Below are 22591 nucleotides of genomic sequence, written 5' to 3'. Positions count from 1 at the left end.
AGATAGTTTAAAATGAATGCAAAAACCAACCAAAACGTGTTGTATTTGTTTTAGGGCCAGGTCGTGTTCTAGAACGGAATGTATTACAAAATAGATACTGGATAGCTAGAATGGATTAAGCCACTTCTTAATTCCCTGCTGAATGGAGAAGGATTATGTACTTCCCATGATATCTGTCCGTGTAGTGACCCATGAAAATGTTATGTAAACAGTCTATTTGACATTTTATCTGTTTGCTCCATGTCTGATATTCTTGTGTTTACTTTACCAATTTCTGTGTTACAGTGATGTACGTAATGGTGCCATGTGCAAACATGTATATTGACATCAATTGTGTTTCTGTACAAGTCTTTTTCGGAAGTAGCTCTGGCATCTAAATTAATTAAAGAAATCGTGTTGTTTAAATATGTACTAAGGGGGTTTATAATTTCATTAAAAAGTGGAAAATCCTTTAAAGGAAAACACTTAAACTAGCCATAGATATTAGAGGGCAGTGGGATATTAGAAAACAGTTTACCTTGGCATTTCTCAACATTTTTTCGCAGAGCAGCACTTAAAATAATCTTCAAGTCTCCGGCAACCCCTACTAAAAATTAATTTGGGGTCTTTGAGAAAAGGTCCCTACTTTGATGGTCAGTGGGAAGAATGCCTCCTTACCAATGCTGGTCACAATGCTACCCTAGCAGTGTTAATTTCGTCGACTAAAACCGACTAAAACATTTTCATCGACTAAATTAACACAATTTTAGTCTACTAAAATACGACTAAAACTAAAACAATTCAGATGACTAAAATACGACTAAAACTAAAATGGCATTTTAGTCTTAAGACTAAAATACGACTAAAACTAAAATGGCATTTTAGTCAAAAGACTATAACTAAAACTAAATTGAAATTTGCTGCCAAAATGAACACTGCCCTAAAGTGGATGTAAACCCTCACATATACCCAATGAAGTAAGCAGCCTCAGATGATACACAGAGATGAAACAAATCTCCCAACATAAGTTTTACTTGTATATCTGCTGTCCTCAGCTTTATATATCCTTTAGAAAGTGCACATCGTGTTAGAGATCTTCTCTTCCTGTTCAGCACTGGGAGTGGATTCTTTTCATACAGCCAAGACAGCTGATTGGAGGAAAGGCACACACCCCCACTCCACATAGGCAGAGACTTGCAGAGCTGTGCTGTGAAAAGACAAGCACTCTGCTAATCCGTAGCAACCTCCCACAGTACAAATTTCAGCCTGGTTTTATCTCTGAGAACTTGTCAGAAGTTATCATGCTGATAACAGAGCAATGACACAAGGACTCATGGCTTTGAAGAGATATAAGAAAACACTACAGATAGATGTGCTTAGGTCAAATTTCATGAATCAGATTTACATCCACTTTAAAGAGAGCTAAAAAGATCATTGGTAGCATATTGCTGTCTCTGGCAAGTGCTGTGAACCCTGGAACTATGCCATAGCTCTGCTCATAGAACCTCCAACAACCTCTGGGTTCCACAGAAATCTGGTTGAGAATGGCTGATCTAACCGTAGAATAATATGGTGGGCAAACTATATGAATCTATTCATGTGCCCCCAAGAAAAATCTCTTTTTTTTTTTTTTTTTTTTTGCTGGATGGTACGCAAATGTCCAGTGATGAGCACCTGCACCCATAGTCAACTGTTTGAAATTAATTTTGAGGCTACAGATCACTGGTATATAACAATATAGTTTTAGTTATTTTTAACTTGGATACATAGCTAGCTAGCTTTATTCTATCCATTTGTGCTTTGTAGTGTCAAGGTTCTATAGGGTAATTTTTTATTTTTGTTTTTTCGAATGTAGGCCCCAGACATAGTATGGACGTTTCTGAAAGGCTGTTAAGAATGTGGAATCAGATATATCTATGTAACTTTGTTTAAACTATACAAATCCTAATCAGGCAAATCTGGCATTATAGGACCTTTTCACCTGTAGAAACCTATGCAGTGAAATGGTGTCAGGAGAAAAGAGCCTCAGTAAGGTGTTTTTACCCTTAATGGAATGTGCTGGGTTGAATATTTATGTATGCAGATGCCAGTATTATATGTCTCAAGGCGGCTCTAGGTTGTATGAAGGTTATTGTTTTATTGTACTCATTGACATACATGGTAAACTGAGTACAAGAACTGTGCCTAGGTCTTTAGTACATGTGGAGGCAATTTTGGGGTTTTTACAAGCTCTTAATTTACAAAGTCTCATTTGTCACTGTAATTATGTGAAAACAAAATATCACAGTAATAATTATATTCTAGGAATATATTTACATATTGAAAATTATCCTGAGAGGAGCTGTGTTTTAACTTGCACAGCTTATAACCTGTACTATGTGTTCTTTTCACATTGCCTTGCATTGTTTCTTACATGTATCATTGTTAAAGTAATAGCATAAATGACTGGTAAAATATAGGGGTAAAAAAACCCTTCCAGGGGGACTATGTACACTGAAATGATTTTAGCAAAAGAACTGTTGGAGGGGGGGGGGGGGATAAAATTAAAAAGGCTTTAGGAAAGAGAGGGGACATGAGGAAAGGATCTAGGGGAAGAGAAGGGGACCTAAGGTCTTATGCTCCATAAAACCGTCCAGAAACCAATTGGCTCAGATGGAGAAATGTGAGTCAGATCAATAAAGAATTCTAGCTTGCAGCATGAGAGTAGGCAGAGAGCCGTAGTATATCAGGGTAGTGAGTGACCTTCTGTAGTGAATTCAAGGTGACCAAGTGTGTCTATAGCGATTTAGGGTGCTTTTTGGGCTAAACTAATCCACCCTGTTTTTCCACTTGACTACACTATAGGGATTTGATATTTCCAATGTAGAGAAATCAGGGACTTAGCAGGGTTAGGGAGATAAAGCAAGTGGATCTGCTGCCAAAAAAAAGCTAAATGATTTCAACTTCCCATGAGATGTGGAAAAGGGTTCTAATATAATAATTTAGTAATGGCAGTATTTATATATCTTTTTATTTATATTTATTTGTATTTAGGCTCCTATTTTACTATAGGGGATGATTCCTTGTTAGATTGTGCCTCGTATAGAAACGATCATCCCGTAGTGCTGTTGGTGCCGCTATGCAGAGTGCGAGCTAGATTGAGGGTATGGCGCGGTGCACCGCAGCTTCGTTTCCAGGAGTTGGGCGGGAAATCTAACATGGCACCATATAGGACGGACGGTCCGATCAGGCTCCACCCCGCTGACGAAGTCAACCGACGTAACGCGTATGGGGGAGGAGCCTACTCGCAGCACGTCTGTCTCTAGGAGGTTCTGTCAATACGAATGATCTGCTGTTTCCAGCCCGCACTGCTTAAGTGCAAGGGAATGTGAGTTCATTTATCTTCTGTTTTGGCAATAAAGCTTTTCAAACTGAGGGCATTAGATCGTATCTCCCTGTTTATTTTTCCTGCTGAGCACTGCTGTGATCCTTACCGCACTCGGAGGGCAGGCCAGGTGGAGAGAGTGGAGATAACAGATTTTTCATCTAAACGATATCTATGCATGTATGGCGCCTTCGAGTCTTTTTTGAGGTGAGCTGCTAAATTAACACTAGTCACTGGGAGCATCTGTGTGGAGTGTGGAGCACTGGCACTTTAATCATTAAATACAGATGAAGATTGAAAGAGTCTTTATTTGAATTGATTTTTTGATTATTTATTTTTGAACTTTATGAATTTATTATTCACCTGATCACCAAACACTGGGACTTTTGTTGCACTTTTGCACTTTATATTCGCATTCATTTGCTTTTATATTTATTATATGTTTTATCCAGTTCATGCACAATTATCATTTGTTTGATTTATTTTCGCTTGGCGCAGCAATATTTATGCATTTTCATCCTTTTCTAGCCCATAGCACCAGCACATATTAAACAACCTAGGGAATGACCTCTGGAGCTTCTTAGATGTTCTGTACCATCTTGATAGTGAACTACATGGTGACTCTTTAATCTTTGAATTGGCGAAGCATTTAAACGTCAAGATGCATTTTTTCCCCTGAGAGGTGGAGGTTGAGATCTTTATTCCAGGCTCCTTGAAAGTGCAGTGTCTAATTTGCTTGGAAGGAGACTAGCCAGGTATACCTTCAAGATCACATGTGCAACATGGTCACCTTTGCACATACCTTATGTCTTTGAAGGGAGCGTGGGTGCAAATAAACTTTCTTTTCTACTGTGGCTGATGATGAAATTATGCAGTTAGAAATAGGATGAAGTGGATAGGGGATGTTTCTCTTTAAGAATTTTGTCTCGGTAATAGACCTTTTTCATCTTTGACATCTCTGACTCTCAGAGAACCCCTGGCATTCCAATTCTGTAATGTGGTCAAAGATCAGGGGATTAAAGTGGTTGTAAAGGCTGAAGGATTTAAAAACCTTCTGTGTGCTGCTTCCCCCACAGCACCCCCAATACTCACCTAAGCCCCCTCTCGATCCAGCGATGTGCACAAGAGATCGGGCTGTCCCAAGAATCCCTCTTCTTATTTGCTGAGTCAGAAGTGGGCACCATTTGCTCCCACTGCTTTCAATCACAGTCAGTAAGCCAATGAGAAGAGAGCAGGGGGTGGGACCCGAGCCTGAGCCACGGCTCTATGTGTGTTATAGATGCAAAGAGCCAGGCTCGGGAGCGAGCATGTACCCGTGCCCCCATAGCAAGCAGCTTGCTCTGGGGGCACTGGTCAAAGGGGAGGAGCCAGTAGTGCTGGCAAAGGACCTGAGAACAGGAGAATCAGGGCTGCTCTGTGCAAAACCATTGCACAGAGCAAGTAAGTATAACAGGTTTATTTATTTATTTATTTTAAATCTGAACCTTTAATGTCACTTATGTTTGTGTTGCCCCTAAACTGGTGTAATCTTAACATTATACACTTTATTTTATGTATTAATGAGATTAAAAAAAACTTTTTGGGTCTTATTTTGCAACTTTGAGGTATATTTTGGTAGCAGAAGGAGTAGAGCAGATGCCCTGTGGGTGACTGTTTTACTTTCACCATGTGTATAGGGATTCCACATATAAGGAATATCTTTGCCACTTGCATACCCATTAAAACTTAAGTGGTAATAAACCCAAAAGCAAACATTTATTATAATGCAGCTTACCAATTCTTAGATGTGATGGCTGCATTTGTTTTCTTTATTCTTTAGTTATCTTTCTTCTATTTTTGTCTTGTGATCCAGCTGGTAAATCGGTTGTCTTTCAAAGTAACAAGCTCTCTCTTTAGTTCAACCCAGCAGGCTGAATGAAAAAAAAAACAACTGAAGAGCTCAGGAGGAGCCACCGTACTAACAATTTGATGTTAGTACAGCAATCTCCCCTGCAGAGCTATTGTGTTCTGACAGAGGGATGCCCCTCCCATGTATGTCCAAAGAGTAAACCTTTGATCACAAGCTGATGGCTGCAGGGTTTTGTAGAGCGGCCTTCTTCAAAGTGAATCTCCATAGCTACCGACCACTTTCACACAGCCGGCCACGCGGTGCCCCCCTCCCACCGGCGGCCTGCCCTCCTCCCGTGGTTCCCGGGCTGTTCAGAGCTTACCGATGCTGGGGAACACATCTGCCGATGGGGAGGAGAGAGACTGCAGTGAGACCAAGGCAAATCCTTGCCTCAAATCTTGCATGCAAACAATGTCCCTTCCGGTTTCATATGCACACTTTCCTGGCCAGTACAGCCAGGGGACAGCTCTAACCAAGCCAATCTGTGCTTAGTAAGATGGTGTGAAGGGCAGGGGAGACATTGGGGTTTGTTAGACCCCTAATGTCTCCAAAAAGAGTACCTGTCACCTGCCCAATGCTATCATATATGGGTTTATTAACCCCCTTGCAATAGCAATCACGTAAAAATAAATAAAAAAATTAAAGAAAAAAGTAAAAAAAATAAAGCAAATTATAATGAAATATATTAAAATTAAAAAAAAAAATTGTCAAAACCCCCATTGCCCTGCCCACCTGCACAAATGCATGCCCAGGGTGCGTACGTGTATTTAAACCCCAGTCACAACATACATTTTACATATTGCCGCAAAGTCAGAGTTAGAACAATAATTCTAACCAAGCCGATCTGTTCTTAGTTAGATGGTATGAAGGGCAAGGGAGACATTGGGGTCTATTAGACCCCTAATGTCTCCAAAAAGAGTACCTGTCACCTGCCCAATGCTATCACATAGGAGTTTATTAACCCCAAAGTAAAAATGAATAAAAAAAATTAAAGAAAAAAAGTAAAAAAAGAAAGAAAATTATAATGAAATATATTAAAATGAAAAACATTTTATGTCAAAACCCCCGTTGCCCCGCCCACCTGCACAAACGCATGCCCAAGGTGCATACCTGTATTTAAACCGCGGTCACACCACACATTTGACATATCGCCGCGAACGTCAGAGTGAGAATGGAATTTCAAGCAAAAGATCTCCTAGTTTACTCTAAACTGATGAGCTGTAACGGCCTTTAAAGCGTTGCCTATAGTGATTGTTTTGGCACCATAATTTTTGTCACTATCGCGGATGCACACAATTTTAAAACAGCAAAAAAAGAAAAAAGTTCCCCACAGGGTGGGACTATAGCTACCTACCAGTAGAAGTCCAAAAAGGTATATTGTAAAGGGATATTAAAAAATATATTTTTAATAAATCGATTGTTAAAATATCAAAAGTATGGCAATATGATGACAAATGAACACAAAGAAAATTGGTTACAAACTTATTGTTGACACGGCAGAATGATAGTAAACATGTATAAAAAATACATAGCCTAATGTAAATACAATGGCTCACAAATAAGTAAATGCAGTACAAGGTGAAACCCAACGCGTTTCGGAATGATATTCCTTCTTCAGGGGTAGCAGACATCATGTAGTTACCTAAATATTATAATTTGAACAAATAGTAAATGTATTTTGTTTAGAGATAAATAAAGGTTCGACTAAATAATGGTCAAACTAAACATGGCCGAAACCAAGGCCGCTAATGGCCCAGCTAGTATACTTACATTGTGGAAGCCAGTGAAAGCTCCAGCAATCAGAATTATAAAAACAAAGGATCGGATAGTTGTCAGCAGCAAAGGGAAGATAAACAAGATTTTAAAACATGGAATGTTTGGTATTTATTTACTCGATGCAACCTCATCTTTTATATTTTAACCAAAAAAAGGGTATTATATGGCTTTTGCGCTAAAATGAATTTTATTATATTTTTTCCAGAAAAGTTGCGTTTAATAAACTGTTGCACAACTATCACATGAAACAAAAATTTGCAACTATCATCATTTTCATTTACAAGGCCTCTGCTTTCAGAAAACATATAAAGTTTTGGGGTTTATGTAATTTTTTTGTCAAAAATTAGGATTTTTACATGTATGCGACAAGTAAAATAAATTGCTCTGGAGCCGTGCTGGTTAACTTTTTTAAATGGGAAAAAAAAAAGAACAAAACAAAAGACCGCAGCTCTACCATGCAAGGATATGTACTCCATACAAAAAGAGCAGTTGAAACAGGGCCAGAGGCCCGTGGGGGCTTACAGAAAGGAAGCAGAGAAATTCTAGAACATAAGATGAAAGGAGGAGAGGATAAGAAGAAAAAAGAAAAAGAGAAGAAAGGGATAAAGACATGAGATCAAACTTCCCGAGGGTGAAGCCTCAGAAAAAAACAGATAACAGTGAACACCCAAAAAAGTTATTGTAAAAAGTAAATAATGAAAAACTCGAAGGGAGATAAAGGAGTCCCAAACTGCAGAGGACAACCCAGGTAGCATCCTTAAAGCGGAGGTGCAGTCCAATACCTTAAATTCTATCCTGCAATCATTATTGTAAGCTGAGTTCCGCTTTATGTGTCAAAATTAAAAAATCACAGTTTTTCTACCTTCATTTTGCAGTATTCAGTGCTGTCACATGACTTCAATTCCTCTTCAAGAGCAGCAAGTGGGTGTGGTTATTGAAAGCTAGTGACATCACTTCCAGGGAGGGACATTGTTCCTGTGTAGCCAGTGGGTGTATACAGAATGGTAGGAGCTGATCATAAGTTCCCGCCAAGTGTTCTCTCATCAGTAAGGATACATTGTACCCCCTAATTCATGAAAAAATAATTTACACGGGAGGGGGAGGGGCACAAATACAGTATAGCTATGCTGGGCTTTGAATGGAGACTACCATAGGAGAAGGAAGCTGGACATGGAGGAGAACTGTCAGTGTAGCTGGAAGAGCTTGGGGGTCTCAGCTCAGGGTCTACAATGATCATAGTACAGGCAACCACACTAAGTCTACGTGACTAGACAATGGCACCCGTTCCCATCTATGCAACTTTGAAAAGGTTACCTGCACTACGACTTTGATCCAGAGAGTGTAAAGTTGGCGCAAAGTAGCACTCTAAATCACAATAGTGTAAATGTAGACTAAAGCTCCATTTCCACTAGTGCGACTTGTCATGGGGCTTTGGACACACAGCCCATTGATTTCAATGGCACCCGTTCCCATCTATGCAAATTTGAAAATCAGCAACTTTAAAAAGGTACCTGCACTACTTTGATGCAACTTTTGATGTGACTTTGATCCAGAGAGTGTAAAGTTGGATTAAAGCTGCACTCAAAGTCGCAGCAAAGTCGCACTTTAGCCTAGTGGCTAAGTTTACACTCTCTGGATCAAAGTCGCATCAAAGTAGGGCAGGCACCTTTTCAAAGTCGAAGATAAGGAGAGCAAGAGGCGCCTCTCAGTGTAGACTTTAAAACACATTTAGAGGCACCTCTTTCTCTCCTTATCTTGAGCTTGGTGGAACCCCTGGCTCATTGGTTTCTAGATGGCTGCCCTATATGTTGGACTCTCCCTTTCCATCTATTCCATTTAAGACTTTTTGTGGACCCATATGGACCTTGCCTAATTGTGTGGCTTATGCGCCTGTTACATGTTTTGACCTTTTCAAAGTCACTGACTTTCAAAGTGGCATTCATGGGAACGGGTGCCATTGAAATCAATGGGCTGTGACTTGTTATGCAACTTTATGTGTCCAAAATTGCATGACAAGTCGCATTCGTGGAAACTGAGCCTAAAACTCATTACTTACATGTAATGAGCAATAGAAATGGACCTGTATCCTTCTAAACTTTCATAAATGTTCCTTTGTACCTTATTTCTTTCATATATTGCACCGGTCACGTGACCCCCCTTCTCTCTCTCTCTCTCAGGAGAAGCTGAGGCTATGAAAACAGAAGGAGATCATGTCCTGTGAAAGATAGGAGGGATGGGGGTGGGGCTGGGCAGGTCTAGGCATGCCTGTCTAAGAAAGAGCGACAACCTTTCAGGAAGTAAAAGACAGCTGATCAAATTCGGATTAAGGCGAGATAGCGTTGTCAGTGAAGAACAGGAAGAAGCTGTTTGATAAGACTTTCTAAGCTACACAAGCAGCTAACCAGAAAATGAATAATATCAAAGATAAAGATATTTAACATACTATTAACAGGGAATAATTTCATTTTTGACTGGAGTTTCCCTTTAAGGCAAAAGCCACCAAAGTGGAGGCAACGTTGACAATATAATTTTATTTCTTGAGCAGAATGAATATCTGAGATATTAGATGGATTCAGATCTACATCAGATAATCACAGTGTAGGCAAGGCAAGCATTTCACCAGATCGGTGAAAATCTGTTTTGATATTAAAATTAATGGCATGGAGCAATTCACCTACAATACAATCTCATTGAATGGTGTCCAGATGCATTTCATTTTTGTGTCAGGCAAAATTTTGTTAAAACCTCAAACTGTTAATCATCAAAACTGGTACAAGGATAAAAAAAATTGTGTACAAAAAAACCTACATTGATGTGAAAATGATAAAAAAAAAATGGTTCCATTTCTATTAACCTTACTTTATCACAGTTCAACAGGCTTCAGGTAATGCCTGAAATAGTGTGACCCTGAAGGAGGTGATAAATCTTCACCTCTATAATGGGCGATAGAAGTTAATTTCCTTGTTGGAATTGCATCTCAACCAAATTCATTATACCAGTTGTTAAAAAAAGAACAGAGAAGGTTATTATTTCTTTCTTATTTCAGGTACTTATATAGAGCTGTCAATTTACGCAGCACTTTACATATACATTACACTTTCACATCAGTCACTACCCTCAAGGAGCTTACAATCTAAGGTCCCTAACTGACATTATACCGCTTCTTAAAAAAAATAAAAAATGTTGCAATATAAGCATTATTCATCTGCGATTTACCTTCCTTTACACAGCAATTACATAATGTGAAATATATTTTTAACATGTGATCTCTGTTTGAATTGACTCTAATGATAAGGAACAGGAAAAGTGGAGTGGAAGGGTAAGACGTTAAAGTCAACTGACTAATTTACACCTATATGTCAAACATATCATAAACCACCGTGCTATGTAAATATGAAATCCTAATTTTACCGTATTTGTGCCTGTGTCCTTTTAAACTCTAGCGTGTGTAAGTTGAAACACCCATTTATATTAAGCAATAAAACACTTCCCACTAAGCTCTGCTTTATCAAGGTTAAACAAGTCATTCTGTGCACCAATCCTATTTATAGTCAAGTCTTTTAAGAGTAGATCTATGAGACTGCTGCAATGTTGCGTCCTTGGACTGCATGCTGTATGAGCGCATCAGCATATAGCTGTGGATCGGTTCAACTAGCCAAATGCAACCACTGTGGTTCATTGAACCCTATGAGCTGCACTTTGTTTTTGCCAAATAGAGCGCAATGCATGTAGATTTAAATGTGTACACTGTGGTTGTGTTGTTTGTTTGTTCATTAAGTTCAATTTAACCCGAAAGGAACATGTTGAAGACTTGCTACTGTGCTACTGATTGCAGTTGGTGAGGCTGTTTACATCTATATGTACTGATCCTCACAGAGCATCTTGCTTTGGTCTGTCTTTCAACTGAACCCTAATCAGATGGGTTAAATATGGGCATATACACTCACCGGCCCCTTAACCACTTAAGATTTTACCCCCTTCCTGACCAGGGGGTATTTTGCGATTCTGCACTGCGTGACTTTAACGGACAATTGCGCGGTCGTGCGACGCTGTACCTAAACGAATTTGACGTCCTTTTTTCCGACAAACAAAGCTTTCTTTTGGTGGTATTTGATCACCTGTGCGATTTTTTGATCATGCGCTATAAACAAAAAAAGAGCGTCAATTTTGCAAAAATAACAATATTTTTCACATTTTTTTATATGAAATTCCCCAAAAAAAAGGTAAAAATCAAAATTTTCTAACAATTTAGGCCAATTTGTTTTATGCTACATATTTTTGGTAAAAATATTATCATATTTTGATTGGTTTGCGCAAAATTTATTGCGTTTACTAACTAAGGGAAAGATTTTTGTCATTTTTGTTGTTTTTTTTTTTAACGCGAAATGGCGGCGATCTGCGATTTTTTTTGCGGGACTGCGACATTGTGGCGGACAGATCAGACCCTTGACTGACATTTTTGACACTTTTGGGGTTACCAGTGACATTACTACAGTAATCAGTGCTATACATATGCGCTGTTACTGTAAAATGACACTGGCAGTGAAGGGGTTAACTTTATTTGAGAGGGAGGGGTTGAGTGTGTCCCTAGGGGCATGATTCTAACTGTGATTGGCTGTGGCTTGAGGTGTAGGAACAGTGATCAACGGTCCTACATAATAGAACCGTATGATCACTGTTCTTACACAGGGGAGAATGACAGGCGGCTTGTTTACATTAGCCGCCTGCCTTTCTCCCGCACTAACGGACGATCGCGGGTGCCCGGCAGGCATCGGGTCCGCACACGCGCGGGGGGGTCCGTGACTGAGCGGGAGCGCGCCTACGGCGGCGCGCGCTCGCTCCCCAGAGCCTCACAGGCTAGTGACGTACCCATATGTCACTTTGCCTGTGAGGGGCTGACCGCCGCAGTATATGTACCTGCGGCGGTCGGCAAGTGGTTAATTAGGTACACCTTGCTAGTACCGGGTTGGACCCCCTTTTGCCTTCAGAAGTGCCTTAATTCTTCATGGCATAGATTCAACAAGATGTTTGAAACATTCCTCAGAGATTTTGGTTCATATTGACATGACAGCATCACACAGTTGCTGCAGATTTGTTGGCTGCACATCCATGATGCAAATCTCCCATTTCACCACATCCCAAAGGTGCTCTATTGGATTGAGATCTGGTGACTGTGGAGGCCATTGGACTTATTGTCATGTTCAAGAAACTAGTTTGAGATGATTTGAGTTGTGTGACATGGTGCATTATCCTGCTGGAAGGAGCCATCAGAAATGGGTACACTGTAGTCATAAAGGGATGGACATGGTCTGCAACAATAGTTAGGTAGGCCATGGCATTTAAATTAATCTCAATTGGTACTAAGGGCCCCAAAGTGTGCCAAGAAAATATCCCCCACACCATTACACCACTACCACCAGCCTGAACCGTTGATACAAGGTAGGATGGATCCATGCTTTCGTGTTGTTTACGACAAATTCTGAATGTCGCAGCTGAAATCGAGACTCCTCAGACCAGGCAATGTTTTTCCAATCTTCTGTTGTCTAATTTTGGTGAGACTGGTGCGAATTTTAGCCTCAGTTCTCTGTTCTTACCTGACAGGAGTGGCACCCAATGTTGTCTTCTGCTGCTGTAGTCCAATTTCTTCAAAGTTCGATGTTGTGTGTTCAGAGATGGTATTCTGCATAACTTGGTTGAGGTAATGTTGCCTTTCTATCATCTCAAACCATTCTCTGTAAACCCTAGAGATGGCTGTGTTTGAAAATCTCAGTAGATCAGCAGTTTTTGAAATACTCAGACCAGCCTGTCTGGAATCAACAACCATGCCACGTTCAAAGTCACTTAAATTCCCTTTCTTCCCCATTCTGATGCTCAATTTGAACTTCAGCAAGCCGTCTTCACCATGTCTAGATGCCTTAATGAATTGAGTTGCTGCCATGTGATTGGCTGATTAGCAATTTGTGTTACCAAGCAACTGAACAGGTGTACCTAATAAAGTGGCCGGTGAGTGTATAACCCATAAGTATATATATAGATTGTATAAAAGTTAAATAAAATAAAACGGCCAAAGAACACAGTTGAGATACTGTTCTGCTACATAAAGAAACAGGCTGTCATACTGTTTTGCCCCATAGAGAAACAGCCCTCCGTACTATTCTGCCAAAATCAACTGCATCCTGTAACATTCTCTTCAAATGTATAGTCAACTTTATTAGCGGATGATAGCATTGGGTAACAGCAGTGGCTGTTGGCAAAAGCTGCACTTTTCCCGTCATTCAGTAGTTATACTTATGATCCTATTGTGTGTTAATGAGCTTTCCCTTTATCCCTTCACCTCAAGTAACATGGCTTAAATCATCTAGCTCCGAAGTAGATGCAATATCTTTGTTTATAAACTAAGCCATATAGCGATGAGCTGCCATTGTTTCATTTTATGTTGGAAGAAATAGGAGTTATAACACCTGTGAACATCAGAATAAAGTTTAATACTTGTGTGATCAGTTATCACTCCTCTTTATTTGATAACGTTTTTTATATCAATACTTATGATAATTACTGTACTTTTAGTAACTCTTTCCCCCTCCTTGCCAGAACCCCTTGGAGTTTTACCTGTCCTCACTCCTGCCAGATCCTTAGGCTCTATGCACACTGGCTTAAAAATCACTGCTTCTACAGAAGTATTGTTTTGCCTGTAGAAGCAGCTCAATGTTCTCCTATGTGTCCATGCACATTAGAACGATTACAGGCATATTTTTGGCTCAGCGTTCAGAGGCAGGGAAAAAAAACCTTCTGATTTGCGTTCCTGATTGGAGCTTTCTGCCTGAAAAAATACTAAACTCGTCACATTTTTGCACAAAAAATGCTCTATTTGGGCGTTTTTTTTTCGCACGATGGTGGCTTCCCTGCATCAGGGGATTTTCTTGCCTCCATCAACATCAAGGATGCTTACCTTCACATTCCAATATGTTTTGGTCTCCTGTGCTTCCTCCACTTTGTCATGGGAGAGGAGCATTATCAGTTTGTGGCGTTACCTTTTGGTCTCGCCTCTGCTCCTCGGGTCCTCACAAAAGTGTTGGCCCCAGTGGCAGCATTGTTATGCCAATATGGGATCGCGGTACTGGGCTACTTGGACAAACATAGGGAGTTTGGCTGAATTCTGAATTTTCAGAAGTCTGCTTTGGTTTCCGTCCACAAGCTGGACTATCTGGGTCTGACTCTGGACTTGGCTTTAGCCAGAGGGTGACTTACTCTGGACAAACTCCAGAAACTACTGGTTGAAATTTTTCTCCTGCTGTCCAGCAGATTGTCATCCCTCCTGACTTGCATGCAGGTGCTGGACCTGAGGGTGTCTACCTTTTGAAGCGGTTCCATTTGCACAGTTCCATACGAGGTCTCTGCCAGGGAGATTCTTGCCCAATTGAACAAGAATCTGCAGTCTCTGGACAATCAGACACGGTTGACCTGGGGAACGAAGGAGTCCCTGATATGGTGGCTTCTTGCTTTGGCTGGGCAAATCCTTCCTCTCCTTGTATTGGACAGGAATGCAAGCCTGTCCGTTTGGGGTGGCATCCTCAGCAGATCTTCTGCTCAGGGGATCTTGACAAGAGTCCAGACTACTAATCAATGTCTTGGAACTCTGAGTGATCAGACTGTTCCTGAAAAATTGGACGGATCGTCTTCAGGGATGTCCAGTGCGTATTTAATCGGACAGTGCCATGGCTGTGGCTTATGTAAGTCACCAGGGGGGGCATAAGAAGTGTCCTGATGGCTCTGGAGGTAGCCGGCTTTCTAAGGTGGGCAGAATGATTCTTTCCAGCCCTCTCTGCCGTACACATTCCCAGGGTGGAAAACTTGCAGGCGAATTACCTCAGTCAGCAGGTGTTGGACCAAGGAGAGTGGTCCCTTCATCAGGAGGTGTTTCATCAGTTGTGTCTCTAGTGGGGGCATCCCCGAGTTGGATCTGTTGGCTTCCTGGCTCAACAGAAAGTTGCAGAGGTTTGTGGCTCACTCATTGGTTCCTCTGGCGGACGCCACAGATGCGCTGGTGGCCCCCCTAGGGTCAGTATTGTCTGATTTACGCCTTCCCTCCTCTATAACTCCTGCCAATACTTCTATGCAGGATTGAGGCAGAATGGATTCCGGTTATCTTAGTGGCCCCCGACTGGCCTTGTCGGGGCTTGGTATGCTGATCTGGTGCGGTTGGTCACCGACATTCCTTGGAAGCTTCCTCTGAGGGAGGATCTGCTGTCCCAAGGGCCAATCCTCCATCCTGCTTTACAGTTGTGAGTCAGTGTTTCAAACGCTGCTAGAAGCTAGGAAACCTACTTCTAGGAAGATCTACTGTCATACATGGAAGAAGTGTGGTGTGAGTCTCTTGGGGTTCATACTCGCTCTTGTATGGTGGCTCAGATCTTTACCTTCCTTAAATGGGGGGTTGAGCAGAAACTGGTCTCGAGTGCTATCAAGGGTCAGGTGTCGGCCTTGGCGGTCTTATTTTTAACGGCCATTGGCAGCACACTCCCTGTTGTGTACTTTTCTTCAGGGAGTAGGCACTTGATACCCCCAGGCCGTTCTCTGTTGCCACCTTGGGACCTCGATTTGGTGCTCTCAGTCCTCCAGAAGCCTCTTTTTGAGAATTTCACTACTGTCCCAGAAGGCGGTCTTTTTGGTGGCTTTCACCTCTGCATGAAGGGTGTTGGAATTGGTGGCATTATTCTGTCGTTCACCTTACTGGTGGTTCTCTGGTTTCTCTGCTCACTCACAGCTGTCAAAAAAAAGAGCCTCTGGCAAATGTTTATCAGCATTGCCAAGGCTAGGAGATAACTATAAACACAATGTATCATTTTGTTCTTTTAGATCAAAGGAATGCACTTCTGTCTGTAAGTGGGGGCAGTTTAACCTCTCAAAGACTAAGGCTCGGTTCACACTGGGGCAGCACGTCTCCTTACTACTTTGGGGGCGACTTGTGCATTCCCATGCACCACGACCTCGGAGCGACTTGCATGGACTTCACATAATGGAAGTCTATGCAAGTCGCTCCGAGGTCGCCCCGAAGTAGTACAGGACCCTTTTTCTAAGTCGGAGCGACTTGTGTCGCTCCTATTAGAACGGGTCCCGTAGCAGTCAATGGACCGCGAGGGAGCGCGACTTGTCAGGCTGACAAGTCGCCTGACAAGTCGCGCTAGTGTTGATCGAGTCTTAACCTTTTTCTTACACTTGTTGCGTACAAGCTAAAATCAGTATTTTTTGCTAGAAAATTACTTAGAACCCCCAAACATTTCATATATATATATATTAGCAGAGACCCTAGAGAATAAAATGGCGATCATTACAATATTTTATGTCACACCGTATTTGCATAGCGGTCTTTCAAATGCAATTTTTTTTAAAAAATTTGTTTTAATGAATTTAAAAAAAAAACAGTAAAATTAGCCCAATTTTTTTGTATAATGTAAAAAAATTATGTTACGCCGAGAATTGTGACAGAATCGTGATCTTTATTCTAAGCAAAAAAATTGTGATCCTCATTTTATCCAGAATCGTGCAGCTCTACTCTGTGTATAACGCACCTATATAAAATATATGAGTTTCACTTTTTGAATTGAATTACTGAAATAAATTCACTTTTTGATGATATTCTAATTTTATGAGCTGCACCTGTGTGTGTGTGTGTGTGTGTGTGTGTGTATGTGTGTGTGTGTGTGTGTGTGTGTGTGTATATACTGTGTATATATATATATATATATATATATATACTGAATATATATATATATATATATATATATATATATATATATATATATATTTATTATTATTCTATATATTTTTTTTTCAAATTGGGTAAATTTATGCATTTATTATAGGTGCTGCAATTTCGTTTATTTTTAATATGAGAAAGCTTTATTTTGGTCCAGGAATGTAACTGTAATTTTTCTCACTAGATTCGGCAAACTATGTACACAAACACATCCTAATTGATTTGCTGTATTTTTAGGTTACAAGAGTGATACTAGTTCTTGTAAAACAAATTTACAGGAAGAAATACATTCTCTTCTCGTGTGTCACACACTGGAGAAAGAAAGTGAACATGCTGTAGAGACATTTAATAGCTTTTAATGATTTACTGTAAAAGCCATTTTACTGTCCTAATGCAGCTGATAGAACATTGTGTTATTAGCTTACTAAATGCTGACTTTGCATGGATATCAATATCAATCTGGATTAGTTAAGTGTGTGCTGGCTGCAGTATTATTCGGTAAACATAGAGCTGTCCATGTGTATTTATTTCTCTTCTTCTGACTTGTTTCTTGTCAACAGTAATATTTAAACTGCATTCTGTAAGCCATAGGCCTCATTCACACAGCCGTAAAAAAAACAACATATACAAATTTTAAATCGGAGTTCCAGCCACATAATCGATTTTGGGCCATCCGCTTGCTTTTGGTCACCTGCAAAAGAAATGGATAGTTACGATTTTTTTTTTTTGTTTACTTACCTTCTTATTGAAGAAAATATACTCACCTTTCTTCCACTTCCTCCCTCTGCGGCCGCGGCCCGCGCCGTCACTTCCTCTTTGCATTGATTCCTGGGAGCTGAACGTCATCGCTCCCAGGAATCAATGCGCCTGCACCGGCCCCACTCGTCACTTCCGTTGCGGTGCCTCATTCCCTGCTAAACAGCTTCTGTGCATTCCCAGAGGCTGTGGAGGGATGATGCGCCCGCACCGGAAGTGTAGAGCGGGGCCGGTGCAGGCGCATTCTGGGAGAAGAGGGCACGGAATAGGACGCAGAAGAGGATGCACTGGCTTCAGCTGCCCACACCTGAGATGGCAGCTCTGGAGAAGAAATTTTCAAGGTAAGTATTAATTCTAAAAGGTAAGTGCAACCCGGGACAGTACAGAGGTTATCCATTGTGGAATGTACTAGCCCTGACTGTCCCGGGGGTATTTTTATTGAAAAAAAAAATGTTGTGTCCAGAACTCCGCTTTAAGTTTGGATCTAAACGCAGCTACATTGTTTTCATCGGAGACATTGACGCAGGTGTGTAAAATTGCACTGTGTTCAGATCTGTAACACAAAATCCAAAATATGCATCTAAGGACAAGCGTATACAGGAATACCATTAAAAAAAAGAGCAGGCCAATTTTTACGCGTTGAGAAACAGATCTATTTACTTATTGATCATTACGCAGGAACTTTTGTCCCTTGCTTTAACGATCAGTAAACTTTTTATGGCCGTGTGAATGATACTATAAACAAAACAGTCGGGGAAAATTGCAAACCTATTGCAATCAAAGCAGATTTTGATGAACAAAGCTATATATTTTTTATTAAAAGAGTAGTTTTAACTGGTTGCTGTCTCTGCACACTGAATTAATTTTCTTTATTATTATAATTTCCAGATAAAATTTTATTGAGATAGCTAGGAAAACCCATTTCATTTGGTAGGTCTATACATATTACTGCTGGCTAGAGGTGTCATCACCATTTCACACATGATATGTATATATATAAAATTGCAGCGCTGTGAAGTTTTTAATCATGTGTACGAATATGTTTTTGGAGGTGATTTACCTAATTTAAAGTCCTGTGACCTATGTATCTTTTTGTTATATATGCAATTAGGGATGGATGTGTATTAGTCATGGTGCTTCAGACCGCGTCAATTTATCTGTGTTTGTGTGTATATGATTGAGATATATATATATATATATATATATATATATATATATATATATATATATATATATATATATATATATATATATATATACACACACAGTATATACATACACCGTATATGTTGTTTTTTTTATAAACCAAGTATTAGTTGCCCGGGACTCCCCTCATCATTGGCTAAGACAGCAGTGCTGCGTGGTTAGCTTCCACTGCTGTCAATCAGTCAGCCAATCAGGAGAGACCGAGGGCGGGGTGGGGCCGGGTCACATCTCCATGTCTGAATGGACACAGGAAGCTGTGACTCCGCTCGGGTACCCTCAACAGGAGGTAGGGACCATGAGCACAGAAAAGGCTGTTTGATCTTGTTTTCCCTGATCCTCCCCTTCTTTTACTGTCTCCAATTCATCTCCTGATGATACAGAGCCTTGGGGGCACTCTACACATGCTCAGTTTGGTGTGTATTGCTAGAGATGTTTTTTTTTTCTTGGGAGAGTGCATGTGATCAGCACAGGGCCAATCAGCACTGTCCAGACAGCGGGTCAGGGGTCCTGCAGCCTGATAGGAAAATCTGAGGAGAATAAAAACTCACCCTACAAGCTTTAGCCAGTGCTCAGCCAGACACTGATAGAAGTTACAAGACTGCTATATATACTGCTGATGAGAAAAGGTATTTAGCAGTTTAAATTTAGTAAAACTATTGCATTTCCATGTTCTGTGTACTCTGGAACACCAGATTTGGTGAATGCAGGTTCTGGGTTAGGTAACACTTTATATGCAAGCAGTATAAGGACTCATTCACACTGACCTACTACAGCATACTCCCATGCGAGGGTCCTAATTATCCACACGTGAAAAACATTATGAGGTCTCCTGGTGGTACCTGATGTTAGGGATAACAGGTACATCGCTAACTGCACTTTGCTCTGGGTGAGATTTATAATCTGGATCATCTGCAGGTTAGCCTTAAGCTGCCCATTATGTGTTGATGCTCATCCAGGGAAAGCCTGTCATTTTTTCTTGTGGTAATGAAAATTAAGCAGGAGGGAACACGTTTGTACCCAATGCTGCAATTTTTTAATAATTTTTTAACTCTTACTTCTTAATTTATACTAGAAATGAATAGCTTATGATTTTGTTCTATCCCTGTTTGATTTAACATCCTCAATCACGTTCATGATATTACAGGGATATAAAGTGCAGGAAATGTACCTAGTGAAGCCACAAACAGCAGCCTAACCATATCAAAAATGAAAAGCAACGTTTTGCCTGGAGGTAGGATATAATATCAGTAAAACTATATCCAGTCATTAGGGACCTCACACTGCTTGAGTAAACCTAATGGATATTATGCAGTCAGATTGTATTGATTGTGGCCAGCTTTAGATTGACAGCCCGCTGCAATGCAGTAGAGCCTAAATTACACATTGTGCTGGTCCTCCCTCTCCTTGTTTACATGCTGCCTTGCATGTGATAAAAGGGATCTAAAATAAAGAAATTTTCTGGTATATACTCTAATTTTATTTCAAAATATATGTAATTTTTTTTTAGTGAATATTTAGGTGGTGTTTTTCCTTTTTATATCTGCCCGAAGGTCTGGCAGGCGGAATTTAAACTTTACTTGAAAATAGGTTTATGCATTTGGTTCCAATGTTTTGTCCCAGGTTGAAAAAAAATCACTGTTAGACAGGTCATACACGGTGTGCTACCACAGTTTGCAGGAAATAAATTTGCTATATTCCTACATCAACACAGACTGTGTTGACTGGGAAATCCCTTCGACCGAGCCTGTCACGATCTGGAGTCAGGCTCGAAGACCAATAGCTATAGCAGCTTACACAGGAACCAGCTGGATAGGAACACAGGCAGGTCACACTGGCAGATGACTCAGGCTCACCTGAGGTGCGGAATCTAAGTACTAACCGGTGTTCACCAGCGCTCCTGATGGTGGAGATGGATTTTGCTGCGTGTTAGTACCAGGTCGCGGTCCTCAGGATCGCCCCACCAGGAGGTGAGCAAGCCAGGGTCCAGTAGCAGATATAGCAGGTCAGGATCAAGCAGAAGCGTAGTCTAGGAATAGCCAAAGGTCGGTAACAAGTAGTTGCAGGTCGGGATTAGGCAAAAGCGTAGTCGAGGAACAAGCCAAGTGTCGATAACGGATGATAGCAAAGATACGGATGGCAGCAGGAGAGACAAGCGAGATATCGGCTGTTGAAGGCACAATATTCTGGCAACTAGGAAGTGCAAAGACATGGCTTATAACAGGAAGTTCATGGGAGGAGCAAAGGGTTCAAGGTTCAAGCCAATAAAGATCCACAGCAGGATCATTCAAGGATTTGTCCAATGAGCTGTCCAGCATTCCAGGTGGCTCAGCAAGTAGAGTCATTGGCAGACACACTGGAGGTCCCAAGTTCAAGTCCGGGTCCTGACAGAGCCATTGTATTCCTCCAGCGGGGGAAGCTGTCCCCGCTGGGAGAAGACAGTGATTATTGCCAGCAGCTATACTAGCCGCTAGTAATAATCATATGTAAAATCCGGTAGGCTGGTTTTACCTAAGTCAACTTGGTACATTCAGCCTGCCCATACTTGGTTCGAATCCCGGCTTAGAATCATCTATGGCGGGTCCTAATCTGCTCAATATTTTTCATAAGATGTATCTATACTTACTTGTGTTTTCTTTTTTATCTTTAGCATCAAGCTTGTAGCTGTCCAAGATTTAACGGACAAGGATGCACTGGAAAAGGTAACTAACTTTTTTGTAAAAACCTAAATTATTGCACATTATTGCTGTGTAGTGATAAAAGGTGCTGCTCATATGTTCAACCAAAGGTTCAAGCCACAATTGAAGTCCACCACTTAAAAGCCCTATGAAAGAGTAAAAGATGTTGCTTGTCTGATAACCATCACCAGGTAAACCTCATCCCCCCCTTCCACCCAATCTGCATTAAAAAAAAAATCCCTCTCATAGCATTTTCAATCAAGTTGTAAGAACATTGATTAATTAGAGAGTTTGTAAGGTATGTTAGTGTTGATTGCCCTTGAAATTACAATCGGTTTGTGTAATCTTTGTTCGATTTTGATTTAGCAAATTTTTAGTACAAGGACCTTCCCTAAAAATATACTCACCTGACATTGACAATCACGTGCATTCTACCACTACCATAGTTGCCAACATTTAAAAAAAATTTTCCAGGGACACTTTGCAGCACAGCTATCAATTACCACACCCACTTCCCTGAAGCTCCGCCCACTCTGCATAATTCATCTTGGCTACTTATCAGATTATAGAGTCTACTCAATATAGAGAGAATTACAGGAAATTAAAAAGGGAATTTCAAACTTAAGCCACAGTAGCAGAGTTGGAATAATTCTCCCATTCAGCTGCACTACTTCTGCCTAACATTTATGGGCAGCCTGATTAACAGGTGCTTCCAGGGACAATATAAATTACCTGGGACAGGCTCCTATTTGCAGGGACTGTCCCAGGAAAAAAGGGACAGTTGGCAAGTATGCACTACATAGCTGTTATTGAATTTAAAGGAGATCAAAATGTGTGGCTAGCCTTAAGATCTGTTTCCATCTAACAAAGAAAAATGTTCTAAAAGAATCATCCAATGTCTCATCTAACTCCAAATCCTATGCATGCATTGGGACTTGAAATAGCCTTTAAAATCTCTACACGTTCTACTGAATTTACTGTATATATTATTGCATTTTCAAATTGTAACATGTGGCTGAATTGGACTTCACCACAATTGCTAAGGTCAGATATTTAAAATTCAAATCTGACTTAAAAACAAGTTTCTGTAAGTATTTATGCACAGCAGTAGGACTGCTTACCCTAAGCTGATCTCATTCTCCCTTACCTCTTATAAAACATATAAAAGTACCTAGAAAGCTATGTTTGAA

At 40.6% G+C, this 22591-nt stretch overlaps 1 protein-coding gene across 1 annotated transcript in view; it reads left to right on the top strand.

Annotated features, from left to right (window-relative positions):
- EEPD1 (endonuclease/exonuclease/phosphatase family domain containing 1) overlaps positions 1–22591 on the top strand; it is a 193097-nt gene that overhangs the window by 111078 nt on the left and 59428 nt on the right. Inside the window, exon 2 of the mRNA XM_082258644.1 lies at positions 21374–21425. Coding sequence (XP_082114770.1) covers positions 21374–21425 — 52 coding nt within the window. The remainder of the gene's footprint in view (positions 1–21373; positions 21426–22591) is intronic.

Source organism: Pelophylax lessonae (assembly GCF_965119305.1).
Source record: "Pelophylax lessonae genome assembly, chromosome: 5".
In the NCBI taxonomy this organism is placed as follows: domain Eukaryota; kingdom Metazoa; phylum Chordata; class Amphibia; order Anura; family Ranidae; genus Pelophylax; species Pelophylax lessonae.
This window is presented reverse-complemented; position numbering and strand designations above follow the sequence as displayed.